General features: G+C 43.2%; 1 protein-coding gene across 1 annotated transcript in view; it reads right to left on the reverse strand.

The window, feature by feature from the left end:
* Positions 1 to 22,510, reverse strand: part of VWF (von Willebrand factor) — a 145,887-nt gene extending 123,377 nt beyond the window's left edge. The window contains exons 1-7 of the mRNA XM_075441816.1: positions 22,392 to 22,510; positions 20,796 to 20,850; positions 20,064 to 20,222; positions 18,347 to 18,449; positions 18,052 to 18,260; positions 9,913 to 10,037; positions 2,093 to 2,309 (exon numbers count right to left, since the gene is read on the reverse strand). Of these exons, the coding sequence (XP_075297931.1) occupies positions 2,093 to 2,309; positions 9,913 to 10,037; positions 18,052 to 18,260; positions 18,347 to 18,449; positions 20,064 to 20,222; positions 20,796 to 20,850; positions 22,392 to 22,421 (898 nt within the window). The 5' untranslated portion in view covers positions 22,422 to 22,510. The remainder of the gene's footprint in view (positions 1 to 2,092; positions 2,310 to 9,912; positions 10,038 to 18,051; positions 18,261 to 18,346; positions 18,450 to 20,063; positions 20,223 to 20,795; positions 20,851 to 22,391) is intronic.
* Positions 22,511 to 24,360: the final 1,850 nt, after the last annotated feature.

The raw sequence follows: 24,360 nt of genomic DNA on the forward strand, positions 1-24,360 counted from the left end.
TTAAATAAATAAAACCCTTAACTATCAAAGGCTGAACCACAGAGATACCAAAAAGGTCATATCCTCTTCAGTCAATGATTTCTTTTTCAGCAGCAGAACGTTTTAAGAAATACTTGATCTTCAGTTTGCTGCAACATCATCACCTGGCAGGTTGTGTCGTAAATACTCAGAGGTTAAACCAAATTTCGTTTCTAATAAATTTAGTCTTAATAACTGAAAACCAAACTCATCAAGAACAATCAAACACGGGGAGAAGTTTTGCAATAATATCCAAGTAATTTGGATAGACAAGCATGTTCTGTACCTTTAAGCTAAGCAGTTACTCCACTCATGTATGAAATTACACTGTTTCGTGTTTCCAGAGAGAACTGGGAGACAGTTAAAACTCTGGAATCCCATCCTTTTTCTTCCAGAGAACTGCCAGCACAGGATAACACCCATGCTGTGGTTTCTTCACCCCTGTCACTATCTAGGCTAGGCCGTTATGCAAGCACATGCTACAGCCATTCCTTCGTTTTGATGCATCGACATGCCCCGCAAGACAGCGTGGGCATGGAGTGGGAAGAAAAGATTGGAGCCTGCCCTTTCCCAGTAAATCCTCTGTTGAAGGAGGTGGGAGGGTAACGAAGGAGCAGTCTCGCTCTCCTTGGCTCCAGGGCTTGGGCACCAGCTCGCACCGGTACAGCGAGCCCAGCGCTAGAGCCCTTCCAACACGGCAGAGCGTTTCATGCCTCCAATAGAACCAGCACCATCATCTGCTGAGAAAGCGTCAAGCACAGACGAAGGGTGATGGAAAATCAAGCTCCTGCTGTGGCAGCAGGCCACCTCTCTTTTTCCTGACTCAGAAAAACGTGATTTGTGAAGTCAAGGGTTAGAAATGAGCTTTAAAACTCCTGGGAATGGAGAGGGGTTAATTTCACTCACGGCTTTAGCTAGATATATCGACAGCTCTAGCAAAAATGGGTTCTCTGGCTTGCACTCTGAGCAAGGAGACAAGTTTTCACCAGTTCCCTTTTATGTTCCAATAAAAAGGTAACAAATTACTGCGAGAAATAACACTCTCCTCTGGTATACAATCCCTTGAACAAGTGATTAGCAATATCTTACGGCCCTAACTATAATCTGCAGGCACAGTTTTCTTCAGTGGTGGCCAATGGCAGAACATCTTTACCAGAGAATAAAGTGTTGTCAGTACAAATCAGTCAAGTTACCCCACGAAATCAGTTTACATCAACAGCCTGAGTAAATTGTCCTTCTTGTGTAATGTAGAAAGCACAAAAAAATCATTGAGAATATGATACTAGAGGATTGATTTTTTTTTTTATCATTATTCATTTGTGTGCTTATGCTTTCAACCACAGTACTCCAGTGGAGGTATAGGTGTATATCAATGCTGGGTGCAAACATGACCTTTCCTCTGTAAAGGCAATCCATCCCAGTCAATCTATGCACTTCCTCATTGCAAAATCTTAGCAGAGATGCAAACAGGACCTCTGACCTCAGCAAAACTGGGCTAATAAAGGCACCACTTCAAGATGCAATCAGTGTCTCTAACCTAGACAAAATTTGGCTTAAAAAAGGCAACATCTCATTTTCCATATAATTGTTTCAAGCAAATAAAGAATGAAACAATTGTCTTTACGAAAAAAATCGTTAAGGAGAACCTTCCACAAGGATGCTGACTGACAAGTACAGGCTAGGCAACATCACACATCTGGACCATACATGAAATAGCTCCTAAACATCCTAGTCTATACCTCTGTGTATCAAATAGGCCTTCATTGACTTTGTATACCATGGTGGGATCTGTAGCAGCTCAGGATCTTCTTCATATATGGTTCAAAAAATCCTGTCTTAGGAACAACAACTTCGAGAAAAAGGTGAGTGATGGAGAGCTGAAAAGGGGAGTGAGCAAAGGCATTTCAGATAAATGGAAGCGACAGGCACTTCAGAATTTACCCTGTCATGCCTGAATCAACCAGAATCAATATCCTAGAAAAACACCAGTTGCTTTTAGCTGCAGCACATAAATCTGCAAGACAGGCATGATCTCATTTGGGAGAAGCAGCCCAGGAATAACCTGTCAGCTTACTGCATGAGCTCTCTTCAGGCCATCCGTCCAAAATCACTCCTTCATGTGCGCAGCTTCTGGCATAATCAAGGAACACCGAGCAGTGACAGTCCATGCCCTGGGTACAGGCACAGATGTCTCCTTCACAGCGATCAATGTATGGCTCTGGATCAACTCGATGGTGGCACCGGGAGAAGGTCAGAGATGTTCTTAGCAGCTGGCAGGTTTCCATGACACCCTGTATGACAAGTGAGGAGCAAAGGTAGAACGGGAGAAAAAGGGACAAAATGAGTTACTACAGTCTCAGAAAGAAGGGAGGAAAAAAACCCAACTTGTCCAAACACATCGTCACCACTGTTGATAAATAACATGATGGTTATTATTTAACACCACCATGTAGTTAAATAACATCATAGTCAAGAGCTAGTAGTGAGCTACATCCATTTATTCACCACACCTCTGTATACACAGAGGTACATTAATATACTGATTATTATAAAATAGAGTGTCATATAAGGGATATTTCACACAGAAACATGTCAGTCAATCAGTCAGCAAATGGAGGGAAGCAAAGAACTTCTTTCTACCCAGCGAAGAACCAGATGGTGTCTGGAGTACCAGGAAGACACCCACAGCAAGGGAGAGGAACCTGCAACTGAGGTACTTAGGAAGAAAAACGAGCAGAGCATCTTTTGGATAATGAAGGAACAAAATAAGTTTCAGGCTGAAAGATCAAGTCTGACTGGAATCCGAGGAATTCAATTTGTTTCCCACTTTTGGCCACATGTTCCCGTGGCTCCTGCTGGCTTGTCTGATGCACAACAGGTCAATTTAACTCTGATAAATGGCAGAAAAATAACCCAGGGAAGAAGAGCAGTTTGTTCAGCTCTTCCTGTGAGTTAAATCAGCATGGTGACAGCTAGTGTAAGGAGAGGACTGCACAGTGAGATGGAGGGGGGATGGTACCAAGACATCTGCTTTCAGATGGCAGCAAGATAAGATGAAACTTAGCTGTACATGAAACAAAACCTAAGGAAAACTTAGTTTATGGCTGAATCCTCCAAGGGACCCTCCCAAACAGACTTTCTGTTATGTGTGCATTATGTCACAGCTCAGTAGGTCTGAGGTCCTCTACGAAACTTTCTGAAAGGATCACACTGAGTTTAGATAAATGGAAAAATTATTTTCTGACAAAACCCTCGCATAAATCATTGAAGCATAACTTTCTTCTACTTATTTGTCAGTGTTTTATACATGCAGATGTACCCATGCTGTATATTTTAGGTGTTAGACACAGTGGTTAGGGGTGGGGCACGTTCTTCAGAGTAGTTCACAGTAAGGAGCACTGCTCCTGAATACCTTCACAGGTACCTGAGGTGACAGCACATACATGTTGCTGTGGAAAAAAAAAAAAAAAGAAAAAGAAAAAAACAACACCAAATAACAGAGAAAAAAAAAGTCATGTTTTCTTTTTTGGGGAGATGAAAAATGGAAAAATGGGGAGCAAAAAAACCCACAGAGTTCAGCAGAGATCTAGATGTCTTCCCTGAATGGCAGATGGTATACCTGTACAGGAAAACTGCAGAGTAGAATGGACTTTTTTTTTTTGCTAAAGGGTGTTTTGTCCAGGTGATCATCTAAAGCTAGCACCAGTCTCAACAGAGAGAGAACTTCTTGCTTATGAAAACAAAGCAACCAGAAATGTCTGGCCCATTGGGAATAAATTTAGAGTTTAGCAAAGTGCTCAGTGAACAACCGCATACACAGAGGTTTTGAGCTTTCTGAGAAAGGCCTCAGGGAAACACAGAATCACAGAATGGTAGGGGTTGGAAGGGACCTCTGTGGGTCATCTAGTCCAACCCTCCTGCCGAGGCAAGGTCAATGCTAACTGAGCGCCATTAGAGAGCTGAACGTGATTGTCCTCCAGAAAATCAGCTCCAGCCTGGAATAATTCTGATGCCCAGACAGCAGCCACCATGCTGAACCAGCTGGACAAAAAGACTAGAAGGAAGGGAGCAGGAACTGCATAAATGGTGGTTGGTGTTTCTCTGAGACTACACAGAAGTACGGAAAGCTGAAAAAGTGCCCTAAGGGTGGAAGTAACAACAACAGAAGCAGCCAAAAAGGCTATTAAAGCAGTGCTTCAAGATGAAGCCGATATAAGCAAAAGTGAGCTCAGAGACATTCAGAGGATGAACAGTGCAGCAACTCCTGGATCAAAACCTTGATCCAGACACCATCAAACGCAATAGAAAATCAGCATATGGAATAAGCCCACTTAGGGGCTGTGTTAATAAGTTTTCTTAATAAGGTAATGGCCTTGCTAAACAGGTAATACAACTCATCTGTTATGTTGCAATAGAACTCAGACTCTGTACAGTCCATTAAACAGTAAAACTAGTAGAAAATCTTTTACGACCATGTTTATTGCATATGAGTAAATGTCAGACATGAAAGTGAATTTAAAAACAAAGACGATTCCACACACACACAAAAATTAACCCCCGTTTTTTTTTTCCTGTCATGTTCTTTGGTCTTGGTCGTGTTCAATAACAACACACCTAACGACTGAGCTCTAGCTGATTATCAAAAAACCAAGTGATATATGTTAGAAAGCAACAAACAGATCATTTTCTCTACGTAAAGGTCTTCCTGCCATTCAAATTGCTTCAGATTTTCCAGTGAATTTATACAACAAATGATAGCTGAAATTTTCCCATCTTTTAGATGTATCTCAATTATTGTGATGAATTAACAAACATAAGCTGAAATATATATCTATCCAAATAGATACAAAACAAACAAAAAAAAAAAATCACCTTGAGGGTGGTCAAAGACAGGAATAAGTGTTCAGAGAGGCTGTGGAACCAGAGAGATACTCAAAACATGAGGGAACAAGGACCTGATCAACCTGATCTAGGATGGCCCTGTTGCAAGCAGGGGGTTGAACTAGATGGCCTGCAATGGTCCCTTCCAACTTAAACCATTCTGCAAATTATTTTTGTTTTCTCTCCTTTCTGTAAAGCTTAATGGTCAGGCTGAACTAAGAGAGGTCCTTGTTCTTTAGTTCAGAGGACAATGCACATATGTGCTGAGCACCAGATACCGGCAGCCTCACCCACTTGTTGTGGCGTTCCTGCTCATGGAGCAACAGTCCTGGAAGCGGCTCCACAAAGACTACAAAACCTCTAAAACCAACAGACCTGGGAACGAAGCCTCAAGCTGAAACAGTGCTTAGAGTACAGATGGCTGTAAGATTTAAACCAGCAGAACTTACTGCAGTATCCGAAACCCAGCTGAAGGTCTTGAAACTTCTCCCTGGACTTCTGCATGAGTTCTATTTTAAGTGTTTCTTTAAACGGGTTGGCGGTGTCCTGGCACTGCCAACCCTTAGCGACCGCAAACTTGCTGACCTTCTCTCTGCCCCAGTCCCACCACACAGCCGTAGGTGGAATTTTGTACATTCCTCCAATTTCTGTGGCGTTGCCTTCTGCTTCTGCATGAACTGCCCTTATCTATTGCTTACCAATTGCCAGTAAAGAGATATAACCTAAAAAACAACAGAAGAAAGCAAACACACCCTCTTCTTCCCTTGAATTTAAACCCAATGTACACAGATACCCAGAAGTGTTTCTCCAGATCATTCAGGAAGGGTATATTTTGGTGCCATAATTGGGTATAGTTTTTCAGAATACATCTTCACTCACCGAATGGAGAACAATTTATCCTAACATCTTTGCAAGCAAAAAGCACCCAAAGCCAGCATATTTAGCACACCAAATGCTGGCTGTATGTTTGAACAAACATAATAACAAGTGACAAAAGTCATTTCATGCGAATGCTGATTCAGCTAACCTGTATATTTCAGGAGCAGAAAAATGAGATTTTAGATATTGTGAGCCTCATTTTCACCCCTAAAATATATTTGCTGGACCTGTTTGCAACCCCTATCATCACAAATTATGGTCCAAAACTTGAAAACATCACCAACTTGCTTTCAGATCTGGGGATAAATGCTATGTCTTTATTGCATATGAAAGTAGTCCATGGGATATCAGTGGGACTTTTTCTTACTAATCACAGCAAAAGCTGAATTTCAGCAAAAGCAGAAATTAATTGAATTCTAATTTCAGTCATTTTCACATCTAACATGTTATAGGTATAGTTTCTGAGTAAGCAAGAAAAAAACAAAGAATACAGTGAACTGTGGCATCCATGCATCGTTTCTATTAGAGGTGGAATCTAGAAAATAAAGCTAACATCTAAGAATGCATAAATCAATTGTAACGCTTTAAAACGTGTATTTTTGTTTTCAAGGCTACCTCATTACCACAGTTACCCACATCACTCCGTTTTATACTTCAAGATCCATGTCACCTTCGCTGTTAGTCATCTGCAAGGCTATTAGAATGCAATATTTCATTGAACAGGCAGCCTAAATCACCACATCCGAGTGGTGAAAAAACGGATCAGGCAAGGCAGAGAAGCGCTTTCTCTCTGGTAACTATTTAAACAGCAGCTGGAGAGGGCAGGGCACGGTGGGGAGGTGGTAGCTCCCTCCCTCCGATGCTACCCAGTTTGGCATGCTCTCTGGATCACAAGGTAAGGCAGCTCCACCGTGCAGATGCCAAGCTGCCTCCAGCCCTAGGAGGGAAACAGATTTATCTGAGAAGAAACCGTATCTGCAGCCAGAGCAGTAGTCAAACACACGTAAGTGTGTACATGTTTTTGAGGTGGAGGGCAGGGAGAGGCCCAGAGCAACAGCAGGGTAAGAGCGTGAGCTGGCTGAAGACCGTCAGCTGATGCATGGAGCCATTAATCAAGATGAGAGCTCTTGCTTATTAAAGAACACCAAATTGTCCACCTTTTCTATGATTTGAAGACAAGAGAGCAACAGGGCTTTCTGGCTTTGCTGCACCTTGCCCAGGATCTTGCATTTCCAAGGATGCTGTTGTGGTGGGGGGGGCAGCGAGGGCGAAGAAAACCACAGATCTACCCCGAGTGGGGAGACGGGGGCGGGAGGAGAGCACTGAGCTGAAGCTGTTGTTGTCCCCACCTAGCAGCTGATCGCCTGGCAGGGAGGGAGGCTGGGAGATGGAGGAGATTTACATTCCTGAAGCTGAAGCAAGCAAACAAAGCACGCTATTAAAGAGCCCTACATTCTTCAGCAGGCACTCATTTGACCAGACTTCTATTAATAGCACTGTGTTTATTCTTGCATAGTGAATAAATTAAGCCGATGTTAAATGCTGTGAGCTCACGAACTCACACGAGAGAGACGATAATTTCATCCAGTTTGCGGGAGAGCAAACTTTATCCAACAAAGCATCAATATTTAACATGATCTGTATAACACTCGCATTAGTTGCAGTCTACCCATCAGACAGGATTTCGCCCTGCACGCCACTCCCTGGCCTCAGCTGCAACGTTGACATTTTCTAAACATGAAACTTGCCTGAGTAGATGGAATTCTGGCAGCCACAACCAGTCACAAGAACTAGCCCTGTTCTAGAGCTGTGACTGGGTTTAAAACGAACTCCTCTCCCTCAGAGGACATCTCAGCCAGGTTGAAAGCCCTCATGCTTTGGTTACACCCTTGGCACCACGTACCATTACTCAAGTCAGATGTTGAATCAGTCCCACCCCTGACAGAAACACCCCACGCACACCAGCTCAGCTCAAACAAGAAACGTAGGCTGGAGATTTCCAACCTGAAATCTCTGCTGTGTTTCCTCAGCCAAGTCTGCAGGCTGCGAGGCTGAAGCTACAGTGCTAAGGGGCATGAGCATGCTTCACTGAATATCAGAACTTGTCTAATAAAAGCATCCCCAACCAAAAGCTTAGCGGAAGCATAAATAGTCAGAAAACTGCAAGCTTGTCCGAGCCTTAGTTAGCTTTTTCCAGGCAACTAGGAAATCAGCACTTGAAGTATCTGTAGAGCAGGTATGGTCTGGGAAGTGCTACTACTCTTTGGAAATCATCTGAGCCTGGTTTAACAAGTGTCAGTCTACAGGACTTGCATTGCAAGAAACTGGCAGCTAAATTTTGGCCTCAGTTACTCTGGCCTAAATCTAAACTTGGCAACCACCAGATCATTCCAATTTGCAACAGAGTACACGAGATCAGACGCCCACCCTCAACGGATGAAGGCTCAGTTCACCATCACAGGTATAAGCTGTAACACCACGTGCAGTCAGTACCTATTCCTCCTGCTTTCCTCCCTGAGCCGGTGCCCATCCTCATGTGCCCGCCCTGTGTCTAAGGGAAACCAGGAATATGTTTACACTTGTAAAAGAGGAGAAGAAAAAGGTTGATGCAGCAAAGGAGGTCACAGAGCTGGGTGAGACAAGCAGTTCTGCGTTTCCTCAACAAATCAGAGCTATGATCTATACGCACAGCTGAAGGATCCTCGTCCTCCTGGGAAGGGAAATTGCCTGGTGGCACAGGGCCTTTGCAACATCTACAGACAACAGCTCCTCTGTCAAAAATTGTGGGAATCGGCTGGGCCGCGGGTGGCCTTAACAGTCTTGATGGAACAGAGCCATATCTATGATCTAATTATTTTGTACACCTGTGGCTGAAAAACAGGAGGAAAGGAACGAAAAAACAGGATGGGAAAATCCAACTCTTCGATAAGCATGAAGGTCGTGTGAATGGACACACGATGACCAATCAGAAGAATACCAAAATACTACATACCAAAAGACCGTCACCAATGAGACTCTGGGGGTGAGGGACAGGGGATATAAAAATGTTATAATTAACCATTACAGTGCTTCTGCTTCTGCTTGCTTTTGCTCGCTTTGTAACTGCCGTAACTTTGTGGTGTGCTGCCACAAAAAATAGCCTGGCTGAAGCATCTCCCCACTGTGGTGACTCCCAGGTACGTGAACTGCCACACATTCACAAACACTGTTGCGGTGATGGTGCCCACAAAGGCTTCAGAACTCATTTTTCCCTGCTGGCAAAATCAGAGAGGGAATTAACTACCTTTTTCTACAGACACCACTGAAACCCATCTTTCCCACGCAATACCAAAGTTCCTTCGGCAGCAGCTCACACTTTCGGCTCAAATGAGCTGTTAATTTGTTTATCTATTTGATGCTTGTGTGTTGGGTTTGGGAGTTTTGGGGTGGAGAGGAAGAGGGGAGCATGTATCTATAACAGTTTTAGAAAGAATTGCAACAGGCAGGGTGCAGTAGCAGAGAAAAATTTCACTCACTAAGTAGTGAGTAAACTGTTCCTGTCCCAACACCATATGTACACAAGACCCGGGTCATAACGTGCAGCCTCCAAGGTCACTTCCCCACCCCACCCAGCAGAGCCCAGTGCAGAAATCCTGCTGCTACCACCAGCCAGAGTCCACAGGGAGGGCTGGAAGTCACCAGCTCAGGACCTGCGGGCACGCAGCTGCACCCTGCGCCCAGCCCCACGCCGGCTCCCAGTGAGGCCGGGAGCACCCGCGGACAGCACAGGCGGGCGCTGTGGATGGGTCACCTCACCTTCTGCCGCACCTGAACCCACTGTACCGCAGCGGGGACCTGCACAAGGCCACCACCAGCCCCGTGGTTCACTCCCACCAGGCTGGACGAGGAGCCGCATGCCTTTGTCCAGTGCAGCAGCAAGGTCAGTGCCCAGTAAGCTATCTCAGGCCACACTGCACCTCAGACACCCCAAAGAGGTATCTCCCACACCTCACATCCTACCCTCTGGCTGAGGGGGGACCACGTTAGGCACAGACACGGATTCAAGGAAGCATTTGTGTTCTTCTGCCAAAGGGCAGGCGAGCTGCCTTCAGGTAGGGGAGGACTGAAACCAGAACTGCATCGTGCGGCACCAACCTTCTCTGCGACATCAGATGAAATGTTGCAGGTGTTGCTTGGACTCTGCACTCTCTTGCACCGCTTGTTTTCACTGTGCAAAGCCCAGGAGTTCGCAAAATCATAACTGTTTCCCACAAGGGTCCCTGTGAACGAAGAGGAGGAGAAGCCCATGGCTGTTTAGGCGTTTGAGAAACAAGTGGTCATTACTGGCTGCTATCAATGCAAAAGTCTGCTTAAAACTGTTTTTAAAAACAAAAATTATCATGTTAAATGAATTTCTATTCCAGATGGATTGACTGTAGAAACGCCTCTTCCAGTGATCCAGACTGACTGCTACAGAGGACCTCTCTGAGCTCAAGGACAGATCAGCTAAAGCCTGCAGAAGGCAGCTCCCAGCTCTTCTCACACCTGCATGGACATGGCAGGACTTGCTTGCTGGTCAGCTATAATCTGCAGAAGCCCAAGCATGCCTACACATTCTCCTACCATTTGAGAGTTGTCAATAAAACACAAGGCATATTAGAGAGTCAAACAACATGAAGATGTTCTTCCCAGTCGATGAAAGTATTAGCATTCCTGATCCCAGCTAGCCTTGATTTTCTCCTTCTAACTGAAACTAAATCTTGCATACAAAGAAACTTAACGTACACCACCATTGCTTGGGCCCATGATCTTACTGCGTAAACTGTCCTGAAACATGCACCTCTGTCCTATTACAAGGAGTTCCTCACTCAGGCTTGGCAAGATTTGCACCCACTTTGCAGCAAAAAGCAAAACTGAAGGAGTTAATCTATAAGGGTGCTGCTTCCTGGGAGACGCAAGCCACCTCTCTGCTTCTCTTGCTCCATCCTTCTGAGAAGGGGGATCCTCCCAGAAAGGGAATGTTCCCTCCTCCTCCTCCTCTTGCCTCCCATGGCCTGGATGATTTGAGGACTACTTCTACTTCCTTCTGTGGGCACCTGCTACAAAACAGTTCATTTCATGACTTTCTCTCAGTTCTGTAACATTAAAACCCTGTTGTGCTGCACGTCAGAATACCAGTTGCCACTGCTAATGCACTCCCAAGATCTTATGCAAAGCATGCATTGAAACATGACCTGACTGTATCTAGAAAACAAAAGAAATGCTTTCCAAACATATCTATATAATATTTTAATATTTTGTAATATATCATTATATACATATCATTAAAATTTCATTGAGCTACCTGCTGTAAATTAAGTACAAACACACAGAATATACCGAACACTAAAACTGTTCCTAAACTAAAGAGCAGTCATGAAAACTTCACTGACAATGTTAAGGCAGATATAATAAAGCCAGTAGCATTTAGTAGACTTTTTTTTTGTAAACTAGAAATTAGAGACTTACGAATGTAGCACAGGTTAGGCCCACAGCAGATGTCAAAAAAGGAAGACTCCGAGGAAAGGATGACAGGGAAAGGTGGTAAAAGGCATGAAAACTTCATCTATGCAGCCAGAACTCAGCACAGGAAAAGAAAAAAAAACAGCAACAACAAAAACACAACCCTTTAGCTTGCCACAGATTGTAAAGATCAGAGTAACAATGACATCTAGTCTGATGAGAAGCAAGGCGCCAAATTAAATACATTCCCTTTTATTTGCACTAACACAGCCTCACACTAACCATTACATACCACAGCAGATGGGCTCCGCTCTGAAGCGGTGTTCCTCCAGCTCTGGATGCATTTCCATGCTGAGCTCCCCACCAGCAGGTACCACCAGCTCCTCATTTACCCATAATTAAGATTTGAAGGTTGGGACAGCTGTTGGCCCTGAAATGCTGGTCACCTGTTTTTGCATTTCTCCCCTTCCACTAGATTTTTTCTTCTGTGGTGCTTGTAAATTTATATCTCTTAGGTAGTTCTTTTATGCAACATTTATAGTACAAAATCTTAATTCCCCTGCTCTATTCTATGATTCATACTTTCAAGCAAGACTTTTTCAAAATAAGTAATTTCAAAACTTTTGTGGATTGTTTGGGGTTTTTTTTGGAACCTGCTCTTCAAACCTTCTTGTTGCAAGCCCCTGTCTCTCTATTAGCAGACCATTTCACAGGCACAAGGGATTTGTCAACAGCTTGCCAGAGCAGTTCTTCCTCCTTGGAAAGTACTGGGGGCCCAAAAACTGAGCTACCAGCAGTTTGCAGCTGGCTAGACTTGATCAATTGGGGTTTGCTCAATAGTTCAAGGTCCTGACCCAGGTAAGTCCCCTCAACACATGACAGCAAAAATCTAAGATAATAATGAACAAAGCGAGATAGCTGACAGTGTATCTTTCCTGTGATTTGCCCAGTGTAGCCTTAAGTGACCTATGGCAACAGATAAAGGCCTGGAGAGGCACTGTGACTTTAAAATGAGAATGCTGCAAGACTGCATGTAATTTTTTTTGCCAGCCTGCTTTTCCCCCAGAAGATTTGTCCTCAATGCTAAACAGCACAGTCACTGAAGACGCACAGCATCTCACTGAATATCATTAGTTATTACTTCCAACAACACAAATTCAATAGAACATGTATTTTCAGGGTACTCGTATTTTCATTGAATGAGCAGCTTTGCAAACGCACAGTAAGATGCAATTCATACTCCTGGAAAGGTGAAAAGCAGCTGGACATGAAGGTTTCACTGACCCCCAGAAGAGCACTAATGTGGGGGCCACCGAGCTGCTTAATAATTTGGGGTCATGGGGATAAGTTTTTTCTGCAGAGCGGAACTTTGGAGAGGACTCTTCAACCCATGCTCTGCGCTACACACCCTGTCAATCAGTGTGGTGATTCTCAAGTATTTCACCTACTCGATGAGGCTCCGGGAAGAAAAGCAGGGAGGGAGAATTATCTCCAGCACATCTGACTGCTCCGGGTGGAGGGAAGAGGGAAGAGGAGCTGCCACCACCAGTGCCTTTCACCCAACACCTCCATCTCCTTCTGCGGAAGGACTCAGTAAGGTAGGAAAGGTGGTGGAAGGCACAACACAACAAAAACAGCCTAAAAAAAACCTGGGGTTCCTTAAGTGTGCAGATGATACTACTAAGAGAGCAGCCTGGCAGCTCAGCTGTTGACTCCAGCACTGCACACCCACCACGCAGCGACTGCCCTCCTCTCCCACACAGCACATTCTGTTTTTCCTCCTTCTCTAAGCAGCCAAGACACTGGAGAAACAACTCCTAGCCAGGGCTCGTCAGAGCCGGACACCTAGCAACCCTCCGGAGAGCCCGGGTGGGATTTTTGCTAAAACATTGGTTTTGTCTAAGTCTTGCAGGAAGCACGCTGAAAATAGATGCTTTCACAAAAGGTAATGAAATCAAAGCTGGATGCAGGACAAGTGCTTGAAGAACTGGTGCCTGATGTAGACCACAGCACGGACTGGTACCAGCGTGTGAACAGGCTGTTCAACAGCCCAGACACCCAGGCAGCTCGCCAGCATGCAGCCTCCTTTGAAGATCCAAGATGCGTTCAGGAGGTTAAAGCACAACCCAAATCTCACCTTCTCCCCGTGTCCCAGAAACACCCCGCTACTTCGATGACCCTGCCAAGGTCCTCTAGGAGAGGGCCACCCACCTACCATCTGAGCAGCAGGCAGGGCCTCCAGGGCCCTTCTGTTGGACTATGACTGCAGTGCTCTAATTGCTGCCCTCATGTCTCTATCTCTTTGGAGACAAATAAAAACAAAGCAAAACAAAACCAAACAAATCAAAACCACACATCAAACTGACATGATCTGGGCAAGACTTCCACCCTGCTCCCCTTTTTTTGGTCAGAACAGTTGCTTTCGCTTATCTGATTTTCAGATAGATGAAGTCCACTCTTGACGGAAAAATCAGTGTTTACTATGATATCTAGGTCTTAGCATCACGAGGTCCTTTTGAAGTGTGAAACCGGTATGCTGCTTGTCTACTTTAAGACTGATCTTCACGCAAGGCAAAACGTTGGCAATAACCACCTTGTGCTCAAGGCGCCTATCACAACAATATCACTGTGAGACAGCTCAAAAATAAGAGTACCAGGCAAAGACTGAGGCTGCAGGCACACAAATAAGCTCCATGAGCTTGCACTGCAGCCTCTCACACTGGGGAGAAATGACCCTACGCTTTCTGCAAGGTGAGAGCATGCCCTTCAGCCACTAACACCCTGCAAGGCTGTGGGGTTTTGGCCGCTTGCTCATGTTTGCATGCCCTGAGGAGATATCAGGATCAAGTGGTCCGTGTTGTGTCAGATTTCCTCTACAGATTTATGCAAGTCATCTCTTCTGGCCTGTGCTTTGGATGCCCAGTTGTAAAATGCTCATTACAATGATCATGAGATGCTCAAACGCCAGGGGCTGAAGGCTGCCAAATAGATACCTGAGCATCTAGAAAGGACTCAACTTCATGTTGCTGATATCAGCAAAGACTGGCAACGAGTTAGAAGTGTATGATGACATTGGAAAGAAGAGCCTGTTCAATTACCAAGTCTTGGAAGCATTCACAGGATGGCTATAAAGAACCAGAGCCCAGCTGGCAAGAAAAAGTAGAGGAGAAATTAACTCCTTCATTAGGATCTAAGGGAAAAACAAACAACCAAAAAAACCAAACAAAAAACTCCGGAAAGCTTCTGAGAACTTTCTTTTTATATTTTAGTTCTGCTTAGAGTGTGAGAACAAACTCTCAAGGGGCAGCTGGCTTGTTTTTACTGACACATCCGACAAACAAGCAACCATGTACGACAGAATCAATTTTGTTTGTAAGTCTCGACAGGACATGAGCACTTCTCCGCAGGATGAACTGGTTTAGTAACCAACTATGTCAAAGAGCGTGACTCAGCCCCCCATCCCCTTTCTGAATGACAATGTGTGACTGTAACTCTGAAACCTACTGTGAGATTTTGTTTGGGGTTTTTTTTTGAGGTTCAAGAGCTACGGCCTAAGGCCACTACCTTCAAAGCTGGGTCCTACTAGTGTCAATTTGCTAGGGGTAGGAAAGGAAAGGTGGTGGAAGCTTGAGGACATAGCTTGAGTCACATCACTTAGACCTCCAGGAGCTCAATAATTGAGCACCAGAAGTGTACACAGAAGCAACATGCATTATCCTTTCATCAGACTATCAATTTTCAGTTTCCACACCAAAACACAGTGAGGAGTCATGGGTGCCATGAAAGTAGCACATGACTGGATAGATTATAGAACATGAGTATAAATATATCAAGACAAAAGAAAAACAATTGCACACTGTTCATTAAGCTTAAACACCCCTTCCTTCACGCCTCCTTTATTTACTTGCTGTAAGCAGTAATGTCCAGTATGCACTTTCTTAGGAGCAAACCAAACTAACCCTCTGTGCTATTAAACCACAATTTATTTTTTTTTCTAAAATACAGAAAAATTGTGTTGTCTTGTTTTCAACATAAACATTTACGTTTTGTTGAAACGAGTCCAAAACGCGTGATGCTACACGAAAGTCAGCATTTATGGGCTAGATTGTACCCATGACAACTCCGACTTCTGCACAAATTTGGGATCTGGTCCTCCGGTGCCAAAAAGAAGCCCTAGAAATGGGCCATCAAATCACACGAGTTTCCTCCTATGCAGGCAGATATGAAGATTATATTAAAGTACTGCATTAGCTTCTAAACTGTATGAGCTACAGTCTGTGAGAGACAGAAGAAAACATTTCAGCTGCAGATCTCTTTCCATCACAGTGGTTCTAATACGCTCCCCTCCTACCAGGCAAGGACACCAGGTTACCATTTCAGCCCAAATCAAAGCAGTTTAAAGTCTAGCACACCTTGAGGTGCCTGCCCAGCCTTCATAAAACCCGAAGGAAGGTTTAACACATCTCAGCTACCTGACAAGCTCATGGGCTATAGCGCAATACCTGATGCATAACTTCTAGCATCATCGCTCTTCCTTTGCCTCTGGCATTCACAACTGCATAGTGCTCCCTGGGGGTTTCCAGAGGAGAGCCCATCTTCTTGGCAACATTAGATCATTGTCTTTTTCCTTTGTGCACTGTGCTTCCATTGCACATTATTATTCTGAATTTCAAAGATCTTATTGTATTTATTATCAATACATATCCAGTCCAGAAATATATCTAACGGATTAGAACCGAGGACCCAATCTGATAAATCAAAATATGCCCAGATTTTAACGGGAAGCAACGGACACAGCAGCAGGAGAGTTCAGTCTGCCGGCAGCCTTAAGGTAACCCATCAGTGCTCTCAGATCGCTCCGTTCTTACACCGAGCTCACACCCTGGGTTGGGCTGACCTTTGAGACATAATCAGGCTAAAATGAGAGCAAATAAAAACTGCAGCGGAAAGAAAAGCGTAAACTGCTTCACAGGCTACCAATAGTCTGCCTAGATCTTTCGTTTAAAGAATATACCTCTCCCAGGTGTTTGTGTTGCCCCTCACCTGGAAGTTAGCTTAAATAATTTAAAAAAATAAAAAGTCTGAATTACTCAAAAGCTGGTTTTACTTGGAGCAAGTTAAGAAATGCTTGTACAGGCCACCTCACCAGCAGAGCTGCCAAGGAGACAAACTGCATGTGGGAGCAATGACGTCCCTCACTGATACAACAAATTCAAACATAATTAATTCTAATTCCTTATAAAGGAGTTTAAAAGAAAGGTCTGTTGTATCAGAGTAAAAAACTGAGTATTTCAGAGTAAAAACTGAGTATCTCAGAGTAAGAAACTGGCAGAATTGCTGAGATATGTTTCTATTCTTCAGGCTAAAATCACAGAGCTGTATGTCCAAGCAGGTTACAGAAGTCAGGGTCTTCCTCACACAATAAGAGCTACACATGTTCTCTGCCACCTCCTCTATCATTTTTCAGCTCTTCCAAGCAGTGATCCTGTCATGTACTTCATTACATTCAGAAATCCGTGGTTGTGAAAGCACTGCTTTTTCTAAGAGAGAGGATACAGTCTCTGGCACGTTAAACAAATACAGCATGAAACACGTTTAAACATGAGCAGTAGAAGGGAATCTTCTATATGTGAACAGTCCAAGGCAATACTGTCTCCTTCGCTGCTCCTGCTTGTTATAGTAGCCTCACTCCCCTTTTTCTCGAGACTGTTGTCTCAAGAAACAGATGCAAACTTCAGATTTCAACACATTCAGACGTCAAGGTATCCAACCCCAGCCAAGCAATTCTGTGAGCTGAGTTTGTTTCTTATTACTTTACATTGCTGAAGGACTGATCAATCACTTCAACATACTATGAAACCATTTTATTTCTGTACATTGAAGCTATGCTGATGTATGCCAAGTGTCAGTAAGAAACATCTCTGGAGCACTGCCAGGCTCTTCTCCAAGTTGCTTTGTCTCCCTTTCTATTTTCTGTATCATTTATTTTTAATACATACTTTACATTATCACCTTAATATATTAATGTATCCACTAACTTTACTCTAAACCTTTCCTCTTCAGGTAAGTGCTAAGAATTAAAAGACACTCCAAAATACCACAAATCTAAGTGAGTCCTTCAAAGTCATATTCAGGGCTTTTCCAAAACTCTTAGTCTTCACCCACACTTTGCATCCAGGTGCACACAGTAGCAAAACCAGTCTTGTCTCTCCCTCTTATTAGGAATTGATGTGATATAAGGTGCACCTCCAGTCCAACAGCCCATACAGACAGGGAAATGTCACTGAAAGGTAACCACCTTATAGAACAGCATTCGATGCCAAACCCAGGTACAAACCTGCCAGTGGCAAACCCCAGGGTTTAATATTCTGCTATTGCAACACTATCTGTTCTTACTCCCACTTGTCTAACTCCTGAAATACTAGAAGTGGAATCAACGAGTATTCCCAACATCTTTTTTGCTGGGACTTCTCCCAGTTGGTCTACCCACACATTATTTTGTACATTGTTTAGTCCATAGCTTTATCTTTGTATTTCAAGATTCATGGTTTCTAGAAGTGTTAAATTCAGAATTCTGGGCTTTGCTCAGGAATGAGATGTGACAGCAATTTACTTTCAGGAGCAAGGAAGATGAAAGAACTTAGTCAGACAGCTTTTCAGCACATCAAGATAAGGTACCTGACAGGTTTTGTAGAAACATTTTGCTGGATCAACAAAATCTTTGGTGAATCACCCATCAGGAGAAGTGTGCAGAGCATACATTAAAATATAATCAGTTAGTCATAGTCTTACCTTCCTGAGTTCTGAAGTCATCTTCAGCAAATTTATTAAAGTTGCCACACAATCCACAGGTCTTATTATAGTGCTTTTCTTGAAGGAGTATCTGAATATTCCCGCTGATATCAATCTTCACCACAAAGCCATGTTCATCGCTGGATATTTTATAATAACCTGCCTCCTTCTCTATAAATATGCCATTGGAGGCAAAAGGTATGGAAACCCTGTGAAGAAAAATAGGAATTTCTCAGACTATGACACACAAAAAACATCATTTTTTTTCTGTTGGAATACTTGTTCCCACAGATACCTTTTGTCTTCCTGCATCATGCCTCCATCTAAAGAGAAGCGGAGATTGAAATATTCTCCGAGATACACAGAGAAACCAATTTTCTCCCCATCCTGGTAGTCACCTGAAGAGATGAGACATAAGCAAATATTGTTAGTTCTGGGACTCAGAAGGACAACTTGTAAGTACACGTTGCAGAGTTAGGAGCATATCATCTGACGTTTTCAAGAGCCACGTTTAATGTGAAAGGGACGGAGAGTCCCAAGACGAGGGCTGGCATCAGCCACTGGCAGGCGCACCACCCGGCACCGGCTCTCCCTGTTACCATCTCTAGCCTGTGAATTCTCCATCCTAACATGCTGGAGGAGTTTCCACAGCACAAGTGCCCAACGATCTGCCTTGCTCTTGCGCTTCCTAGTTTCCTCCCCGGAACAACCCACAGCTCAGTGATAAGAGAAGGGGGTTGAATCCATTGAACTGACGGAAGAAAGGAGCTTGGATATCTTCGTTCTTGATAAGCCCTCTAACCATCTCAACTGGTCTTTAAGGGGTGGATGCCAATATTGGCTATCCAACTGGGGGGGCAACTCACTCTGAATTTTTCAAAAGGAGCAGCACATAGAGACAGAGACAACTTTCTTTGATTCCGAGAGAGAAAAGGGTGGGGAGTTCAGACACAGTCCTTTCTCTGCTTTTGCCCATTGCCTAGCTTTGACTTTACAGCAGCTCCCTGCGCAATGTGCTTGCCTGTTCTGGACCTCCTGCTCTGGAGCAGCCAGCTCTGCCCAGGCCTAGATGCTTTACTCAGCAACGCAGATTGCACTTCACAGTCGTGTATCCAAAACCAAAGCAAACCCATGCACTTATACTAAGACAGGAATCAAAAATAGATTATGCCATGTTTATGTGCCCTATATAAACAAAAAATGTCTGCTTACAGTGGTTTTTTTTAAGATTTAATTGATCACATAAAATACTGCAATGAATTCATACTTCACATATACTGGTGGGTTCTTCTACATTCAAAAAATTTGTACCAACTTGTTCAAGTTGCAAAAGAAAATTAAACTGGTATATAGTTCCTTTTCAGAGTGATGGGATCAGTTTACTTCAATTTACTTGTGGTCAGTAAAAAGTCATCTCAAACTATGACTAATACAGAACAGTTATTGGTGAATACAAGAATATCTACCAGAAGAGTTTGGTACAAAAGTGATATACGGTTTTGGCTCTCATATAATTTCTTGCCCATCCCCAAGAATAACACTGCAGAGGCTAATGCTAATTCAAAGGCCTTTTGTCCGGCAGGATGGGATTCTGCTTACTGGGGGGATTTAGCATACAGGTAAAATTAGTTCTACAGGGTCGTGTCATTCCTATTCTTGTACTCAGCTTTAACAGCCACATTTCCCTTGCAAATTCAAAATTAAAAAAGGTCTCACTTTGCCTCTTTAGAAGAGTCAGTAAGAAAATCTCCATTCCTTGGCAGCTTAGTTACGTGTGAGCTATATTACCAAGAGATAACAGAAGCCAAAGTGACAGAATTTCCTCAGAACTAATCCTACCTTCAAAAAAAAAAAAAAAGAAAAACAAGATCCTTTTATGCAGTGGTCCACCCTATCTGACAAAGGACATCTCTTTGTCTTTTCTTCTCAGTGATGGAACGCAGCACAAGCGCAATGCCACATCCCTACAATCTTTTGCATTTGTTACTTCTTGGTATCTTGCTCAGACTCACCTAAGAGTGTGAAGGAGCGCTTGTGACAGTCCCCAGCAAGGAGGTAACTGCAGTCCCCAGCAAAGTTGTAGAAAGAACCATCAAAAGTTTTGATGTGATCATTACCAAAAAGGCTGCAACGTGGACCTGATGACTCCTGAAGCAAAGAACCTGATGATCCTGGATATCAAAACATAACATAACTGGCAATGTAAAACAGTAACTTTGCAGTTCGGGAATTTGCTGGAATTTATTACACTGATAATTGCACGTCCTGGACCTTCAGCTGCAGCTTCCAGGCAGACTGTATGCCTGGCATGACAGCCCATAGGATCTAGCACAGATTTTTTAATTATATGCTTTAGTGAAATGGCTTTTTTCCTTTATTTCTACTGGCCCAAACCTTGCACAGGTAATTTAAGTCCTGATGCTTTAAGCAATGCCATGTGCTCATTCATTTGTGCCTGTCTGAAATCCCATTAAAATCAATAGGGCAGTAGCAAAGCCTCATCGTTTGTACAGCCAAACATCACTGACTTCAGAGAGTCTTTGTGACTCCACCAAGTGCTTAAAGAACCAAAAGGAGTTAACTTTATCAATGACCCCAGCATGATAAGAATACTGCCTGAGGCAGAATTGCAGGATTAGACAGACAAAGAAAGGGGGATGAGGAGGGAAGAGGGGATCTCACAGAAGAGCCACGGAAGACATATTCTCGTTCCTAGACATCAGAAAATAAACATGTTTTCCTACCTGATACTACAGTGGCCAGCAGTAGGTTTACTAGCAGCACTGCTAAGAGGAGCATCTGTCAAAAATCAAGAGAGAGAGATTACAATATTCTTAGTTTGGGATGTTTAGTCTATTTCACAACACCTCACCATTTTCTATCCTTTCTTTATAAAGTTATTTTTTAGGTTCTACAACATTTCAGAAAGCCTTAATCCACACAGAGTTTCACAGTAATTCAGTTACCCACTCACGCTTCTCTAAATAGGTAATCTATGAGAATAATTATTCTTTGTTCCCATTTTCACTTCTCATTGCAAGCAAATGTGGGCTACCTCCACAGGAAATGCAACCCAACATACACACACATTCCAATTTACCCGAGTTAATACACTGCACATACAAAGCCCTTCAATACACAGCATTATTTATCAGACAGTCATGAAGCAGCACATCAGATTGGATCAGCCACCTTGGCTCCAGTAGAAGTCACCTCTGCTGCACAAGATTTGCATCCTGCCCAAACATCCATGAAGGGAAAGAATATACTGGTTTTGCACCAGCCAACAGGTCTGGCTGGCAGACCATCATAACTACATGCTTATAACCCACTGACTTCAGGGTGGTAATACGACTGAGATCAGGGGCAAGAAGTAAAGGGGAGAAATTGTGCAGAGATTAGAGACCCAGAGTGAATATTTTCATTCACCAAAATCAGTTTTAGCATTGCCTCCTGCTTTCTACAATCAAAACGTCAGCCTTTGCTCTCTATATGTCTATAAACTACCTCCTGTACTGCCAGGCCTTTAAAAATAATATTAGGATATGAGTGTCATGCAGATGGTGCACTACAGATGCGCTCTGCAGCAAGACATCAGCAGTTAATGGATGAAAGCTGTAGGGAGCTCCATCTAAGTGAATTAATTTCAGTGATCATATAAGCAACTAAAGAGGCTTAAATATACCACACTTGATATATTAATGCCAGGAGACCAGACACACCTTTCTCTAAAAGAACTTTCAAATTAAAGACTAGAATACATTTTGCAAAGACAAATTCCGATTTCAGTTTACAGATGCACACTTCTTTTTGATGTCAATTACACAGGTCCAGCTCCCAGCCACATAAATAAACACTGAGTTTGCCTTCTTTAAAAGAGACGGGAAAAGAAAGATCTATTATAAATCTCAGTCTCATATAGCACTGCAAATGCCAATCTGACATAAGGCTGTTACTGCTGCGAGACAGCAAAGCAGTGGCAACTGCACGGGAATGCAACTACAAAGTGATGATAAAGAAAACAATGGGCATTATTCTCAGATTACACACTTGCTGGTGTATTTTTAGTGCATGCACTGTGTTATTGTGACCAAATCAGATACTGCTACTCTTTGTTAACCCTTCAGTTTTACAAAACGGGCAAAGAAAAAAAGACGGGCTATAAAACCCTTCTCTTCAGCCCCATTTCACCTCCCAGTCTGTTTTAAGTTGCAGACTTGAAGTTTCCCCCAATTCTAACAGAGCGGGTGTCACTAACAAATCAGAATACAATCAAGTAAGATCTGTCAGTATATAACCCTCTATAATTTTATCACTGGCTTAATTAGAAATGAATGTACCTTCTTCCGTGCGAGATTCCTCTTGCACATGAACAAGAAGCTCCTCCAGCTGCCACTTGCAGCCTACAACACCATTGTTCCTGTGTTCCTTCAGAAGACAGGACTGGAATGGCTTTGGTCTGAAATTTCTTGTTTTTGTACAAGCCAGGAACTCTTGTTCATTTAAAAGGAAAGATAAAGACTGAACGTCACATCCGTCTGATTCTCAAGACAATAGATTAAATTGTTATCGCGTAAATCAGTAGCCTTAATTGCCAGAAAGTTACAATAAGGGGAAATAGTTTTTAAAACTTACATGACAGATAAGTCTTTGAAATATATTTTGCATGTGTATGTGTGACAAATCTCACTGGCTGAGCCAATAGGCAGTATATTTATTTGAAAGACTATTGTTAAAGAGGAACGGTAGGATGCTCCACACCTGAAAGACCAGAGACCTATGCAGCATTTTTTCCTGCGAACAACTGCTTTAAAGGAGAAAGAAGAAAAAAATTCAGAGCTAGTAATGACCTGTTTTTGTTCTCCAGGTACAAACACATTTTAATTTTTTCACATTATATTAGATCAACACATTCGGTCCTTGAATTTGCAAACGTTTATAAAGGTACCCTCCGGAATAACACACGGTAACAAGTTAGTCATGCACATACTTGTTTACAGAGGTGAGCACAAGCTTTATGGGCATAAGTACAGAACTGAGCAAAAAATGCAGAGCAGGTGACATCTTACTTTACTTTCAATGTCCCATGCTTCATAATTGCAATAGCTATTAGTAACAACAAAGGGGTTAGGAGGCAACACGTTTCCCCGTAAATCATACTTTGCCCCTAATTCATAGAATCAGGTCCTTACTTTAAACCAAGGAAAACAATGCAAAACAATAAAAATATGCCTCCTGAGAGTGCCCAGCAGGCGTGTCTGTCTTGTGCACAAGCAACTCTGAGAATGAAGTGACTATAATCCCTACACACAGTTCTTAGAAAACAAAACAACAAAAGAACCCCACAACCAACAAAAAAAAAAAAACAAACCACCTAACCACATTGTAATATCATCATTTCTTCCTGCAGGTAATTTCATAATTTCCCTTATGATTTCCACAGATGACTAGGTTGATACTTGCAGAATGGTGATGGATTATTTTTGAGACAATCCAGGTGACGTGTCTGCTTAGGTTGAGGAGTTACAAATAATACAAATAATGAATTGTTCGACACACTTACTTTGTCTTGTATGAACTCTTCATGATATTTGCATGTTAAAATGCTACTGAGCTGCACTACAGCTACCAAGTGACAGACTGGACGAAACACAGACCAACTTGTTTCTTTCCATGTGAAAAGCCTGAGATCAAGCTTTTAAAATGAACACTTTGCATCAAGCTCTTCTGAGCTAGATGCTCGTGTTTTTTCTCCAGCAGCAGTAAGGTCTGCCCTGCTCAGATTCATGGCAACGCAAAGCCCACACCTGACCTGGGGAACATACAAGAAGATGCCCCACGTGTGCAGAAGCTTGGCATCCATTGCAGCCAGGGCCTTTGCTGTGCTCCACAGACACCCCTCCAGCGTGGGGCAGTCCTAGCAATCCCTGCTGCTGCAGTAAAGCACCAGTAAAGGACAGCAACATAGCCCCTGGCTTCCGCCCAAAGTGCTCCTCTGCACTTGCAAAGGAGCAACCTCTGTGGGAAAAAATATGCAGGTCAAAGCTTTAAAAACTATTTCTTTGGCATTTTTGCATTAGAGGGTGCAACAGCAAAAGGTGAGAACCTCTAGACAGAGGAACCAGTAAGTATGGAGGCTCTGACACTACTGAAACCTACAGGCCAAGGTTTTACCCAGTCTGAACCTGACATGACTTTATAGAAAAGGGCTAAAAACCTTTCATGTGACACTGCCTTCGAGGCTGCAGATACAGCTGATCAACAAGCAGAAATGGGGCAATAGCAGGCACAACAGGGAAGATGTCAAGG

Source organism: Opisthocomus hoazin, chromosome 1 (assembly GCF_030867145.1).
Source record: "Opisthocomus hoazin isolate bOpiHoa1 chromosome 1, bOpiHoa1.hap1, whole genome shotgun sequence".
Taxonomy (NCBI): domain Eukaryota; kingdom Metazoa; phylum Chordata; class Aves; order Opisthocomiformes; family Opisthocomidae; genus Opisthocomus; species Opisthocomus hoazin.